Here is a 17,385-nt window from a genome sequence, read left to right as displayed (position 1 = left end):
ACAATCTAGTTCGTAAATTTATTAGCAGAGAAGTATACTTTTATAACTATTGAATTACCAGATAATATTATGGATTTTATATACCCTGAGTGGCTTTTGCTAAACTTGTGACTTTCAAACTATTACACATAGGAAGTATAACAAAAAAGACATTGGAATTATAACTTTTGTAAGCAGAATTGCTGTAAGGAACATCATTGCAATTACCATCTGGGTGCCTGCCCTTCAGCATTCTTATGAAAAAACATTTTCTTAGATAATTCCTTACAGAAATTGTTTTGAAATGAGTTTTTTTTCCATCAGGTAGATTGATAATGCATCATTTAAGATGAAGTACCTATTTCTAAAAGATGAAAGATCTATGGGAAAGTAATATAAATAGTTTGTTTTGCATTAATATTAGCTTTTGCCTATGGGCTCTCAATACTTTGATGATAGACTGACTGCCAACATGGAAACGTTTTAAGAAAAAAATTCTACTTGAAGTTGTATATTTTTATTTCTATTAACGTTTTTCTTTTTGCTGTAGGCTCTATATAATTTTGTGTTTAATAATCAATAATATCTTCAGTTTGAATCATGTTTGAACTGGTATGAAATTATTTCAATCAAAATTGGATTGCTATTATATTGTTTTTGTTACATAGTAATAGTATTAAAAGGGCAATTTACATTTTAAATTTCTAGACCTAGTGTCATGGCTGTAACTCACTCACACACTTTACTCATCTTAAAATGTTCGCAAGAGTTGTGTGTTCGCTTTCAAACCTAAAATATTAAAGTTCAATCAAGAATTGTATCAAGTTCTAGATTCCCAATTACAACAAACTATATTCCAATATAGATGCACTTTAAAACATTTTATAGCAGATTCCATGAAGGTATGATCAATACAAAAATATAATACTGTTGTTTATTATGGGTTTTATAGATTCTGACTTTAGCAGAAAGATTTATGATAGTCCTTACTTATAGAAAGAAACTGAAATGAATGAATCAATTGTTAACAATTAACAAGAGTACATGTGAATTACAGAAATTCCAACATTAAATTCCTGTATGCTACTTTATTCATTGCAATACCTGTCAGAACCTTTTGCTAATAATACTGAAATTGAGACATTTACATTTCAACAAATATATTAATTTGAACATTAGTTTAGACAAAAAGGCCAAACTCTCTGTAGTTATACTTACAACTACTAAATGTATATTGAAGATACCGGTAAACCTATTAATGAATAAGATTTCATTCTTTTTTAACATATTTCTTTAATCTTCTTCTATATTACCAATGATAATCTGAAAGGAAATACATTCACTATTCTTTTTATTAAAAAGTGATAATCCTGGACCAGACAAACATACACATGACATGATGTTTCATATAAACAAAGTCTTACACAAGTCTTTGAGAGTAAAGTTGTTTTTTGTGATGAGAAAGAATTTTGACCCCCGACATGATTTGAACCTGATCCTTGGATCGGCAGACAGGCATCTTATCCACCAAGCTACAACTCTACTTTTCATGGTTTAATTATAAACTGTAGCAGCAATATAGCTTGGTGTTTAACATTCGTGCTTACCAATCCAAGGTTCTGGCTCAATAATTTGTTTTAATGATAAAAAAGCGCAACTGCCTGAGCATAGCAAATATTTGTTGAGATGCTGAAATAAACCTTTACAATTTGTCTTTGCGCAGTAGTGCTGCAAAAGACCCAATAACCTATTATTTTTATCCTATTACTCTTGTCTAATATGTTGTAAAATAGTTCATTGCTAGTCATGACATCAAACATAGCAATGAAAATGTTTGTATCTGGTATGGAAAAAACAGGTAACGCGTAAACAGTTGTATCGTTGAAACAATACTAGAAGGAAAGAGAGATTTCTTTTTTTAATTTTAGGCTCAGTGATTTCCACTACAAAAATAAAGGCCTACAAGAATAATTGTACACTATTCAATACTTAATTAAGTGTTGTTCATCCTTATATATTTCTATTAATAGGTTTTAACCCAGAGCTTTACTGAAGAAATGCCTTGTCTGACACTAAGCTTCAATGCATGGCCTGCTAAGGTTTAATACCAACAGTTTAGTTTTGAATTGCAGATTTGAAATAAAATTTAATGTAAACATCTGTTTATGTAAACAGATGTTTAAAATCGTAAATTATTGAGAACAGATTAGCATTTTATTCTATTTTATGAACAAATTATTATGTTAAAATTAAATATTACAATTGAATGAGATGGTTTTTAGTGGAGTTTCAAACCGTTTTCTCAGAAGGCATGGTTCAAATCAAGTGTTTGAGATTTGATATTTCAGGTTTTATGAACTTTATACATAATAACTTTGTACACATACACTCTCACTCTCTGAAAACCGGAGACTCTCCCAAATCCAGACATTTCTTGGTCCGAAAAGCTACCAAATTCTATTTTTTTAACCATTAAAAACACATTCAGAATACCAGAATAACCAGACATATTAGGCCAGCCCAAGGGTATCCGGTATTGGGAGAGTTGACTATATATATAGGTCCATATCACTTGCAAATAATATTAATATAATTTGTATACGTAGTCAAGACTTTTGTAGTGTCATTAACCTTTTTTTCTGTTACTAGCACATGCCCTAAAACCTTTAATAACATTCCATGTACTCTGATGGTCACAGTTTTGTTTCTTATTGTCATTCTTTATTGCCAAATTGCATGTTGTATAAATTAATGTTTTGCAGAAGATGGAGGCTGGAGTGAATGGACGCAGTGGACAAAGTGCAATAGTGAATGCGACGCTGGTATTAAGAGTCGTACTAGGACTTGTACGAATCCTAAACCAGTGAACAAAGGAAAAGAATGTGTCGGACAATCTACGGAAACACAAACGTGCACATCGACCTGCTCAGGTAAAAACAATTGTTTTTCATTCAGTCACATCCTCGAACCTCCCACATGTTTTCTAAATTTTTAGGAACTTTCCGTATGTAATGTAGTGGTAAGCTTAATTTTCAGAATTCTGTGACGAACACTGCCAACATGTGGTCAAATTTGTTGTTGCTAATATGGATTGTAGTGAACTTTATGTAAATAGTTCACTGTCCTTTAAATATATAAATTGTTTAAATTGTGCTTAATACATTTATTATATATATAGTTTTATGACAGTAGGTAGTTATTTGCACAAAAAACATTTACGTAAGCTGTGAGATATAGAAATTTGAATTTTCTGATTTCTAAATTATATCACAAACAGCCACGTCCGTTTCGCAAATTTGAAAGTATCAAGTTCATTGAAATACTGGTGTCCATAGGGTCTGGTTATTCTTTTATGCTCACTGAAACACATTTCCAACGTAGGCCTGTCATGTGTTTATCTCTGTCAGTTTGATACACTTCAGAACAGAACAGCTAAATCTAGTGTCATGAGCTGACGTAATAAGCAGTGCAACTCATAGCTACATGCTATAATCACTCGTATAGAAAGCTTCCACACATAAAAACCGATTTTGCTCTATAAACTGGATTAACAATAACTGCAAAAAACTATTATGCTAGATGTGACGGAATGTTGCTAATGGTGATAATTGTTGAGTGTTGTCCTCGCGGAAAAGCATATTTTAATGCTTCCGATGTTGCAGCAGAATTTCATTTGATTTTTTATTATTGTTTGAACGTTTAGTACAAAGTTGAACATTTGCTTCAAATTTTGGGTTTAGTAGATTTGGTACTAAAGTACTTTCCAAGATCAACATCGATTTCATCACATGAAGACAGTGTTTTTTTTTTTTTATAAAATTCAGTGATTTGAAATTTCTGTTTTTATCTTTTTGGGTTTTTTTTGCGTATTGTTTGTTTTTTCATTTTAAAATGAATATTTCAATTGTCCTTAAATGGCAATTTTAAGTAGTTAATCTATATTATCTATTAGTAACCATGGTGACTACAATGATGTAAACATAAGTCAGTTAAAGTAAAGAACATAAATCTTAATCCAATAAGCACATCCCAAAATGATGCATCCGCAGATTCTACTCTAAATGGATATTATATCAAACTCTTACCTCAAAGCAGATAACTGAATGTATTAATCTTTTATGTACACAAATTTGTTTATGCTTTTAGTGGCAAATGAAACCGGTTGTTCTAATTGCTTGCATCCAGTGATTTGTTTAAAAGCTGCATTATAAAGCAGCCTAGAACTGTTATAACTATAAAAATGATGCGTGTTCTTGTATCAGGAATTACCTTTTTGAAATTGTGGTTTTAAATGTCTAAAAAACTCAACATGCATAACACTTCCAGAGGGTACCATTGTCGGGAGGTTGAGGGTATGCATTGGAGGATCTACAGTAGGGAAAGTAAAGATGCATGCTTCCAGATTTGTACCACTTACTACATCACAGCGGAATGCTATCAGATTTCACTATTTGTCGAGTTGTTTGGGAAGCGATCGGGGATACAAAATAAGATGCAGAAAAATAACTAAAATTACTCTTTTTTCACATGAAATTTATGTTGTCCATACATTTAATAATTACTATCGATGTTTTTGGCAAACAAATATAGCCATCAATTGTATAGTGGAATACCATAATCCTATATAACGAAAGACAAAAACATATAGGCCTACAAGAAAATATTCAGAGCCTTAAAATATGATGGATGATAGTTGAACGTGACTAAATCTACCTATAAATAACTAGACCTCAAATATGAGTCGTAATTCATAATAATTATAATAAACATAATATAAATTATAAAAACATGATGGATGACTTGGATATTAATATCATAATCAGTATTATTGATAAAACATTAAGATGTAATAAAATATAGGAAGCAAAAATAGATAAAATGCAATGTAGAATTCTTTGTGGAGGTCATGTGATATCTGGGTTCTTGGCAACCATATTAAATCAATAACATAATATCACTCAATATGGTAATCTTCCAACATTACATCAACCATATTCTTTTAATATTCTTGCAATATAACCAAAATTTAAGTTCCACAGTGCATATGCTATTAAACAGTTGTTTTGTTATTGCTGAAGAAATTGTATAATACGCCAGAGACTGGTTTGTTTGTATATGCTATCCGTTTAGACTTCAATAGAAAATATAATGTCAATTCGTATAATACACCGCAGTGCAATAAAAGGTTGGGATTTAATACAATTTTGAAATTATGGAAATTGTTTTATATAAAAAGTTTTTGCGATGCATGACTGCTTATAATTCTTTTTGGAAAGTTAAGATTATATTCTAAATAAATCGGATTCACTTGGTGTATTATACCGTAAGCTAAAATGTTTAAAGCTTGGATGAAATATTATGTAATTTATTTCCCCAGCTGTTCATGATTTTGCTAATTGAGTATTTTGCAAAAAAAAAACACATTTTTTTTAAATGGATAAGATATATAGGACCTATTTCTGTACATGGATCTAATACCATGGTATACAAGTTCACTCATGATTTATAAAAACATGCTCAAATATACATTTTCTAGTGAATAGAAAAATTATATGATTTATACTATTTTATATTTTCAATAAAGAATGTATCTAAATTATAATAGTACCAAACCTTACACTGTCTCCTCCCAAACCATGGGACCGATACTTGCGCTGTTAGCCACCTTCTAATTCCACCAAAAGGCTACTGTTAAATTAAGATTTTCCACAAAACATTTAGATCAATTTTCGTTAATACGGCCTAACATGGGCGTCATTAATTCTTGGTAATAACATAATCATCCTATAATGGCATCAGCTAGTTATATTAAACAATAAATTTTAAAAAGAGAACCATTTTTACCTTTTTATCTGGCCTTTATACATAGCATGTGTGTAAGATTAGAATAGTGTTATTCTAAGTGGGGTTGCATGACACTGAAATCCCCTTAACAAGATAGAGCAGTATAACGTATTATCGTGATCCAAATAAATTTATGATTTTCTTTCTATTCATGATCCTCCAAAGCAAGTTTTAATCAATTTTAACTCACCTGTTTTAGCATTAAACAATTGTTAGTTATTTTCATGCTTTATAAATTCAATATCGGAGAATATCATAATAGTCTTTTGGAACTTTATTCTATATTGTTTTCATTTGTTTATAAGTTGGATGTTTATTTAACTTATAATTGAGATGATGTATAATAATAATTCTTATATAGCGCTTAATGAACAAAGCCTTCAAACGCTTCACATTATTACCCCAGTTATTTTTGGATCAAACAAAATGGAAACATACTCCCATAATGCAGCGTTAGCGCAGTTGTGTTTTTACTTTATCAGGTACCCATTTTATACACCTGGGTAGAGAGAGGCAAATGTAGGTAAACTGTCTTGCCTAAGGACACAAGCAATGCGACGAGCGTTGGACTTGAACTTTCAATCTCGTAATCAGTACACCAAATGGTCACCAAAATTTGAATAAAACTTAATTACCTTATTGTTTCTAATAAACGCTGATCCCTCTGAGATTTTTTCCATATTGTAATGAGTGCTCAAATAGAATTGCATGTGTATCCAGTCCATATAGCAGCCTTAAATTGGTATTAAAGGGAAAATATTTATTTCACAATGATGTAACCACTAGAGATGGACAAACGGGATATGGCCTAGAAATAACAAACTTTTTAACTTTTTTGAAGCAGCCTGTTTAGGTAATTTTGGGTGTTAAAATTTACCTCCAATAAACGCTCCCCTTTGAAAAAATGCAACGCTCCCGGGGCATTTATTAGAAACAATACGGTACCAACATTATCGTGATTATGTCATTGAAAGCTAATTTACACTGGATGTAGCATTAATTTTACATTGCATAAGAATCCCTCGAAAAAAAATTAATTTGTAATAATATAATTAATATAATAATTACAGTAACTTTTCAAAATACACTGATTTATCTGCTGATGTATATTTTGTGTTATATTCCTTTGAGTGTACAATCAGAATTTATCTGTTTGTTACTTTTAAATGTCGCGTTGAAAACATGTTGATGGGGTCGGAGGACAGTAAGGAATGGATCATAATGGGGATTTAATAGCTCTCGCTTGCAATCATGTAGTCCCCAGTTCAGTATACGGATAACCGTGATTTCTCGCCTGACTGAAAACTACTTTACTCAAGCATTTAATGTGGTAAAGAGCTATATAATGTGTAGTGAGTTTGGTAAGTTAAAGTAAAAATGAAAAATAGAAAATTTATATATTACATTTGATCATACCAAACCGAAGATCCTAGGTTCATAATGTAATCTAAAATCTTATCCACTTCCAATTACTCATTAAAAAAGGCTTTTTTAACATATGAATACAATTGACATAGCCTACAAAATATGTAGATGGGTAGATTATCATGTAATAAAAAAGTATTGAAAATTTGGATATGATTATGAAAACAACAATAACAATTGTAATTTCGAGGCTGACATTATTTTTGGAAGATAATGTTTATCTTATTAAATATGTAGATGTCAGTCAACGAGTTCAGCAGTCTATTTTGTTGAAATTTAACAATTACTATGCTTTTGTTCACGATATTACTTACAAGTAGTAGTCTGGGAAAAAATAGATAACATCTAGTTTTCAAAGGTGTATGCTATTTTATTAACAAAAACCAGGAAGAATATTGTTATTCAAATTCATTACTGAAGATCAATTTTTATGACTGGACAAATGGTTTGCAAGTATATTGTTAATTCTTTAATTTATTAACAGTGTCTAGTAGTACATTGTGTATAATATTGTAGTCTTTATTATTAGCTTTGTCTAAAATAAGTTCCCAGGCTCAGGATGTTAATTAAATTTTCCCCTGTTTACTTTTTATTTAATTTTTACCTTGATACAAGTTTCATGTATTTGTATATTGTTTGGCTCAAATGGTTTTGAGAATTCCAACACATCCCAGCAAGCAAATTGTCCAGCATTCCTCAGATTTCGTTTTTAACCTTGTAACAAGTTTCTAATTCTTAATAAAGATTAATATTCTCCCTAGAGAATGACAATGTATTAAATTCATCATCAGAAAATGGAGAAGATGTGAATTCAATAGGAGCATATTAGCACTGTTAAGTCTATCCTCCTTAGTTGTTAATCATAGATGTACATCAATAGTTTTTGTCTGTATATTACGCAGAAATTGTATATGTAATTAAAGATGAATGCAATTAAATGATAGTATTTAATCTGAGCTTTTACTCAATACTTATATATAATTTTGTTTAAGAATGTATATTCTATATCATAAACAAAGTAGTATCCTTCATTTATACTTAAAGTAGCAAGCTTATGTATCAATGTAATGGCCTCTATTTAAGTTTTCCTAACAACTTGTGAGGGTTGATCTTTTTAGGTCGTCATTTTAACTATTCCATCTGTGACATGTAGGTAGCATCGTTTATTCTTTGAAAGAATTAGAGATTCTATTTAACATTCAGATTGTATCATTGCTTTTTCAGTCTAGTTTATTAGGAAATGTAATTTCACAATTTAGATTCAATTGAAGGGCTTGTGCATGTATTTAAAGGTATTCCACAAAACCCCCATCTTTACAATTTGAAACAAGAAGTTTGTTGAGAATATCAATTGAACAAGATTACCAGGGTAGAAAAACATGTTGCTTGCAAATGAAAGCTCAAAATACAAAAGTTATTTCTAACTATAGAGGACAGTATTTAATATTCTTACAGTTTCAATATTTCTTCTCTTATTGCTTGTTTTTTCACATACAGTACTTGTTTAATGTTATTTTATTTAATTGCTTTTCTTAATTTCTTTTACTATCTAAATTCATTGTATGTTAAACTTTCCAGTTATTTTTAACTATTATATTTTCCTACTATATCCTTATTTTTTGACATCTTATTTGTTTTCTTTTTGTGTTGCACTTCTCTATCATCTTCTTCTTTTGTACAGTTAATGGTATGTGGACTTCCTGGTCAACCTGGTCGTCATGCAACCAACTTTGCAAACGCATGCGAACACGAAGTTGTTCTAGCCCTGCTCCTGCACATGGCGGTGCAGGCTGCGATGGGCCAGAGGACGAAACAGGAAGTTGCTATGGCGATTACTGTCAAGGTTAGGCTTGGTTCCTAATCATGGTTTATTGTTTTGATTGCAATTTAATAATGAATATATTTATGTTTCCTTTGCTAATAGCTTAAATTGATCATTGTCATGTTTACACATAATATAATATGTTTAATACTGTTTGTTACAAATACAAATGTTGTGTTTTTTATCGCTGTAGTTTTAGTCACTGACTGTGTTGACATAAGTTACTAGGCATATATAACAGAAAATAATGTTTCTGAGTATGTCCCGTTATGGACTAAATATTTGAGTTTTCCATGCTAGAAAAGTGTATAATTTAATTATTAGTTTTATATTTTACTTGTTGGTGACATTTTGATATTATTCTATAACTACAAACCTGCATGTTTATTGTGTAAACTTTTGACCAGTTTTTATTTAAAGTATTTCCGACTAATTTTTCACTATCACACCAAGCCTAAAGTTCAGGATTTGTATGCTTAGTTTAACTCTGAACATAGGAAGAAGTACAGACATTTTAAGTGTACAGTAACAAATGTTACTGTACAATACATATTAATGGTTAAAAGTTGTAACATCACATTGTAGTCACAAGTTCTTGATGTGATGGCAATGTGATGGGAGTAAATTATCGAATAATTGAGTTGATAATTTGTTGTTCTTTTGATGCATGCACCTCGAGCACTAATAACTTTGAACACATCACAGTAAAAGTTGGGTTTTTTTTCACAATATATTATACACTTTACTTTTTTTTTTTTTTTTTAATGTACTGTGTTTGCCTTGTATGGTTATATTTTCATCTCTCATAGTCTTTGTTAAGATATGAAGTTGATTTTAAAATGTATATTTGTAATGCAGTCAAGTCTCCCAACACCTTTCTGAAAACTAGAAAATTTCTTAACACCAGACTCTTTTTGAGATCCCAAAGTCTCAAATAATTCATTTTACCATCAAAAACACATTTCAAAATACCAGAAATTGAGGAAAACCAGACATAATTAGGCCAGCCCAAGGGTGTCCTTATTGGCTGAGTTGACTGTATATAAATTTTACCATATGATTGTAATTGGATTTTAGATTTGAACTTAAGTTTTTGTGAAACTAATACAATTTTTTTATAGAATTTGCTAGTTGTTAATAATGCAAGTTGTTTTCTTTCTAGTATCGCCAGTAGTAAGTGGAACTGACCCAACCCCAAGTCCAGCCATACTGCCAAACCCAGATCAAAATCAACTTGGAGATTCATCAGGTGAGGTCCTATTGTTGAGGAAGAAATAATACTTTTTTTAGTGTGAATGGTATGATGTCACCAAAGTCATTTCAAATTGTTGTTTAAATAGAATTTTATGTTTCGTTATTTATCCCCATAGGTTTTCCTATGAACTTCTCACAAACATAAACATATTTTCAAACAATTTCTGATGCATCTATGGTGGCAGTCAGACAGAGATGCTGTCGTAAAGACAGACCAGTGTCACTCCTCTCCCTCCCCTGACTTTAATGATCTGCACTAGTGTAATATTTTAGTCACAGAAGACATTAATTAATTTTAATTTTTTTTAAAACTTCACTGCTATTGAACAGCTTATATTACATAATTTCAATCAAATCTGTTTATATCAACGAACATCATGAATTATTCACATTAAATAGAATTCCCAATTTATATTTCAATTCAAAGTTGAATGTATAATGACTCGGTTGATCGAGGGTTTTTAATTAACACCTTCAAACTGAATTTATTGAAATCTTTCATCCAAATCATAATATATTATTATGTCTTGCAACTATTTTTCACACCTGCCGATACAAATTCGTCCGTCTCATGACTGTACTGTAGTACAACATTTGTGATACTGTACGCTATTCATTAGATTTTTTTCATAGTGATAGAAATATTATCACACAATATATTGTTGTAAGATTCTTTCAATATGGTTACAAATATAAACAGAATATATTGTGCTCAACAAATGTACTATCAATCAGTTAGTGCTACCAATAAAAAATTAATTCATATACACAATTTGTGGTTTAGTGGTAGCAGTGCCCAACTTACTTTTCAAAATGTTTACGTCTTGATTATTAAGATTAAGTGCTATCAAACAAATATTTTGTTAATTCATTCACAAAAGTCATAGATTAATCTGTTCATGCCCAATTTCTTGCTGTCAACCAATCGGAGATAACAAAAAAATGTTGTCTTAATTTTTTTGGATGTCAAATCCATAATCTAAAATGTTATGCTATAAATAACTACTGTCTCTACTAATGAAAGTTACAATAAGTATAAAGACAAAAGTTTAATGTTAAATCTATTATATTTGATTAGGAATAATGTAAAATATAAAATTTGAATATGGTAAGGCCCCAAGCAAGAAATCTAGACAATTTGAAATCTATATACAATTTACTAGGAGAAATTTATAGATTCAGAATTTGTTATTGTGTGGGTGGTTAAATATTAACAATTACTTAATCAAAATAAAATCATAACTATTATATTACTGTTTGGATACAATTTTGATTATGTACAATTTTTGTCATAAAAATAATATACTGAATTGCCTCATGTTTAATGTAAATAATAATTTTGTTTGCCATTAGAGCTTTGAGGAGCTAGAAGATGGGGAAATATTTTTCAAATAGAGCCCTAGCTAAACATAATATAATGTTGTTATTAGTGTTACAGTATGTATATCAAAACTTGATACTGAAGGCTCTATCACCCTTATTGACTTATTCATAATAAAATGAGGCAGTTAGGTGTCTTATTTTTGTGACAAAAATTGTCTCAATATATTCAAAATTCTATCAAAACAGTAATTTCAATTTATTTCCGAAGTCATATATCCATAGAATTTTTTAAAAAATACAACAAACTGCATTCCACAATTCTCAATAGAAAAAAAACCCTACATGAAGATTGTTAACATACAAGATATCTCCATCTATTATACATTTTATAAAATAACAAATATATATATATTTTTGGAATAACAATATCTTTATTATTGTATTACAGTTTCCTAGACAATTACATCATCTTTTTATTATATTCATTTTCATTTTATTATGACATGTTCAAAGGGATGATTATTCATTTATCTTCTCTAACATTTTTATATTTCATTTTACCTTCATAGATAAATCAATCATATTATTCATTGAATCATTCATTTTTTCATATTAAGTGAAATATTCTCCCACATTATATCCAATTGGTCATCAATATTGCCTTCTCCTCAGTCATGTTACTTTACGATGTATCAGCTTGATATCAAACCAACTTCCTTTTGTAAACTTATCGTAAATGTAATGTTCATAAGATTCACAAATCGAAAAATGACAATCAACTTTAAATTAAGTTTCTTGTTACTTCTTACTCTTCATCCAATAATGATAACCACTTTGTTATTTGGTAAAATAGAAGTTTGCAAAGTACTGTACTTGCTATGTTTGTTTGTTAGCACGATAGCACTTCCAATTTTCAAGTTATCATTCTGAATATTTTGGTGTACATAGGTTTATACTGTACTTACAGAACTTGTCTATTGAAATTCAAGAAAATCGGTTCAATAATAACTTCACAAATAAAAAAAAGAAAAGTTTGTATTCTTTCAACATGAGCCGAAATATCAACATGTGACCTCTGTGACAATATTTTGTACTTCACTCAGTTTCTGAGTGCTTTCATTCTTATATCTTTAAATTGATATATTCATTGATACAATTGCTAAATTTCATTTTATGTAAAAAGCAATCTACACGTTTTAATACATTGTATAATGCCCTACATTATTGCTTTGTCAACATACATTTTGTTGTTATATGAAACATATAATGATTAATCTATTTACGATTGAAATGATTATATAATTATGGATATTTTGTAAGTAGTTCATTGCAAACCTGTTTTGGATTTCTGAAAGATAGAATTATTTCAAATTTAAATAAATTGTGTATGCATACCATACCCAAAACGATTAGACATCCAGGGACTTCAAGTACTGTAAGGCGATTGTCTATTTCTAGTTTACCTGAAGAAACAAAAACCTATATTCTTTCTGTAGACAGATATATATGCCAAATAGTTCTTAAGTACAAATATATAATACAGTAGTACCCTTAGCAATACTTTTATAATCCAGAAACATCAATACCAAGTGGGAGCAAACGAACATACCAACGAAACCCCCAAAACATAAAAAGTAAAGATGAATAAAATCAAACTTTAAATATCTTATTTTATATTTAATAAAGTTATTCATTTTACTGGAATAAAACAATTGTGATTTTGCTATTAAAATAAAGATTACAGTAGATAAACTGTTACATTTAACCATTAAAAGTTGTTATGGTAAAACAATTTTTTTTTTAAAGTGAATAATTATTATAAATAAAATATGTTTTCGAGGTAAAATATTTCTGTAATTGATGTGTTTCAACAAACAATAATAAGAATATTGCTTTTTAGTAGGTCATTCAGTCTATGTTATTATTGATAAAGATTAATAAAGATGATGTTTATGTACCCAACGTCATTAAAATTCATCAATAATTTCTAGGAACCTAGGGGTTAAAACGTATGGGGAATATACTAAAACTGCTGTTTTGTTTCCATTAAATTTGATAATCATAAACAAGCTGCATAATACTAGTACTAAGAATCATTAGTTAATATGAGCTTAGTGTCACGTAGCACCCTAAGGGATAATCCGTGTGTTTGCGTGTAGTATACACTTGCTTTTTGTCTCTAATATCTTCTCTTATATACGTAAGTACTACTTTCTTGCTGGTGCAATTAATCATATATAATAAATACTTTTTTTCTCGGCTTGTATTGTAAAAGATATAACATGAATACAGCAAGATAATTTAGGATTTGTGAATATGCAATCTGATTTACAATTACCATAATGTTGCCATTACTTTAAATCAAATAGAAATCAATTTCTTTCAGAGAAACTCATTAAGGATAAATCATATAATATATTATTACAGATATTGTAAAATAGGTTTTTTTTTTTTACATAAATTTTCTTTGACTTGTTTTTTTTTTCAGTCTCCACAATCAATATCTAATTCAAGACTGTAATATTTTTAAAATAATAAATACTTTTTAGAGGTCATCGAAATAAAGTAATTTGTGGTTTAATAAAAAATTGTGGATAGGAGCTTGTGGCATGTACTGTGTGAAAGCAGGTGGAGCTTGGCCTGAATTGCCGTCATCTACTGTTTAATGTCTCCAATGCATAACATTCATATTAGTTATTAAACAAGGCAAAACAAAATAAAATTATCATAATTATGGTAGTTAAAGATCATTGATACCATGATTATGATAATTTTATTTTTTTTTTAAACTCCATACCAAAAATGTATATAAAATCGCATTTCATGTCAACCTTACTTATATCTTTTTGTCTTTCCACCAGAAGCAAGTCCATCAGGTAATGCCAACACAATAGCGCTATTTGTTGGTATTGGTCTAACTGTGCTAGTCTGTATACTTGTCAGCGTGTTTGTCATCTCTTACTTTGCGAGCAAACGCAAGAAACTACGTGGACGACACTGCACGGAAATGTCAGGTGACTATTTGAACATTCTTATTGAAATGTCAGGTGACTATTTGAACATTCTTATTGCAATGTCAGGTGACTATTTGAACATTCTTATTGAAATGTCAGGTGACTATTTGAACATTCTTATTGAAATGTCAGGTGACTATATGAACATTCTTATTGCAAAGATTAGAGCTTCAAAAATCCCTTATGTCAATGTTGTCTACACTTTGAGTTTGGTAGACAACACTTTTTTTACCTTGAGTAAATATTAGAACTGTGGCCCAGCATCCTGTATTGATAGGTTAAGTACCAAGTAACAATGTCATTATACAGTATTATGATGCATATGTTTGCAGAGAAACATTTATAAATGTTATTGCTGATCAGTTTGTGGTTGTCGTTACAATCTTTGTCTCAGTAGAATAAAATCTTGAAGAAAGAACACTCAATAAAATTTGATACAAATTTACATATGATTTTTCTTTGTATTTGGCAAATTTGAGAAAGACACGATACTCTAGGGTATGATACTACTGTCAATCAACCTAATGGTTTTACTCGCTTTTCATCGCGCCATCTAGTTTTCGCACATAATCTATGATGTCAGTGTGTCATTTATCGGTGTGAGTGAATAATAAATTAATATTGGATTTAAATTTCATTTAAAAAATAAAGAATATTAGTGCGTAGCAATATAAATTATAATGATCTTTTTTTAAGGTAATACTGTTTTTTTTCATATTACCATAAGGATTAAAAATAATATTACAATTATAGTATTGGACACCATTAACCATTGATAATCTTTCCTGACAAAATGACTGAGTATCTTATAATAGATATTAATTAAACAAAAGCTCATGAAACCCTAATCCAGTTTCAAGAACATTCATACAATAATGATTTCTTTCCATTCTTCAAAGTATAGTTTTAAACTTTTAATTTTATCAGTTTCAAACATTGCATCAGTACACTTTCAGAGTAAGTACATAAAAGAAATATACAATTCAAATTCTGCTGTCAAGTAAAAATAATCTAAATGTATTCAATGTATTACCTTACAGCCATGGGGTTCAATATTGATTTGTTTGTTAATTGAACACAATTTTAGAACATGTATTATATTATTTACATTATGCATCTGGCATACTGATGACTACACATGGAAAATGAACACTCACACGAAAAATGCTGAATAAAGTCATTGTGTTCAGCTAAAAAGAACACTCCTATCTGTAAATAATAGATAATTGGAAATCAATCATTGTTTGTTTGTTTCATAACATTTATTTACAAACTCTGATAATTATAGTACAGTGATAAAATAAAAAAATGAAATACAAAGCAATTGAAAAGTGATTGATGATAGATGCCCAATAAGATAAAAAACAACATTTTTTGTTGGACGAGCCTTAAATAAAGAAATGGAAATGAACTGAAAATTAAAAATTAAATATCTAAATAAATAAATAGATTTAAAAAACTGGATGGAAAAGACAAGTAGAGGTCAAGACATAATTATGTACAGTTTTTATTTTCCTATACTCACCACCCATGAACAAACACAATGTCAAAGGTGAATGTACCCTCTTGATCTTTCACTCTTGATCTTCACTCGCATCGCGGTCTGCATCAAACGATAAAATAGTATGTCTTGCATGGAAAACAAAATACATTATATAATGATAAATTATGTTTGTTTTGTTTGGCTTTTTCTTTTAGATGAGACAAGATTAGCTATGTTGACCATGCAGCCAGATTTAACACATGCACATCCAATACAGACTCAAGCAGTTTTGATGGGATCAAACCCAGAGAAAATACAGATGACGACATCACCATTAAATCTATCAGATGGCTCAATGACATACTGTGGTGAACTGAAGCAAGTGTCACCAGAAGGAATGAGATATAATGTCCCATACGAAGTGCTCCAAAATGGTAACGGATTCGCAAATGGGTACAGCAATGGTCATGCTATGAGTCGTGAGCATTTGAAATTGAACCTCCCACTTGCATCATCACGTAAATGTAGTTGTGAACTGTATTCCCCTTCTCATAGGTCAGGTCGATTCACGCCAGTAACCCATGTCTGTCTACCATATCAAAAATCGGATTCTGATTGTTGCTCAGATAGATGTTTATCAAACAAAGAACCTATGTATGCAGAGCCGATTCTCCCAAGCTTGACAAACAGTGACTCTATGCCTTCTGAGAAAAGTTTTTCATCAAGAGGAAGTGACCAAATGCGATCTTATGATTCTGATTCAGTTGCCCCTCCTGGGGTAACCACAGACTTGCCACCACATATCGACACAAACTGTGTAGCATGGGGTACAATTGGGCCACGTGGTGGTAGACTAAGTGTTCCCAATGCAGGTAAATGTGTGTTTTATTTACTTCATATTTTTTGCAAATATTATACTGCAAAATACGTTTTTCGCAGTACAATCACACTCATTTTCATACCCCCTGTGTGTGTGCGTATGATGCGTGCATAAAGCAACAACTTGTATAAGGAATAAACACTTTCTGTTGCTTTTTTTCTGATGTTGTCCCTTTAATAATGCTACAAATTCATTTTTATTGAAAATTGTTGAATTATTCAGTATTGATTCTGTTGTATCCTAATTACAATTCTTTAACTTGTCATATTTTTATTAGTTGCTTTTAAAAAAAAAATATGAATACAAAATTAGCAAACTACAATTTCTAACTAATTTTATTTCAACGATTTTTTTGTGCGAA

At 30.0% G+C, this 17,385-nt stretch overlaps 1 protein-coding gene across 4 annotated transcripts in view; it reads left to right on the top strand.

The window, feature by feature from the left end:
- LOC144845369 (netrin receptor UNC5C-like) overlaps nt 1-17,385 on the top strand; it is a 104,457-nt gene that overhangs the window by 72,326 nt on the left and 14,746 nt on the right. For 2 of the 4 annotated variants that reach the window (XM_078702649.1, XM_078702647.1), the window contains 5 exons: nt 2,742-2,909; nt 8,930-9,091; nt 10,233-10,319; nt 14,509-14,661; nt 16,360-17,016. In XM_078702649.1, coding sequence (XP_078558775.1) covers nt 2,742-2,909; nt 8,930-9,091; nt 10,233-10,319; nt 14,509-14,661; nt 16,360-17,016 — 1,227 coding nt within the window. The remainder of the gene's footprint in view (nt 1-2,741; nt 2,910-8,929; nt 9,092-10,232; nt 10,320-14,508; nt 14,662-16,359; nt 17,017-17,385) is intronic. The other 2 variants (XM_078702648.1, XM_078702650.1) reach the window with 2 other exon arrangements.

This window comes from Antedon bifida, chromosome 6 (assembly GCF_963402885.1).
Source record: "Antedon bifida chromosome 6, ecAntBifi1.1, whole genome shotgun sequence".
Taxonomy (NCBI): Eukaryota; Metazoa; Echinodermata; class Crinoidea; order Comatulida; family Antedonidae; genus Antedon; species Antedon bifida.
Note: the sequence above shows the minus strand (reverse complement) of the source record. Positions and strands in the feature narration are given on the sequence as shown.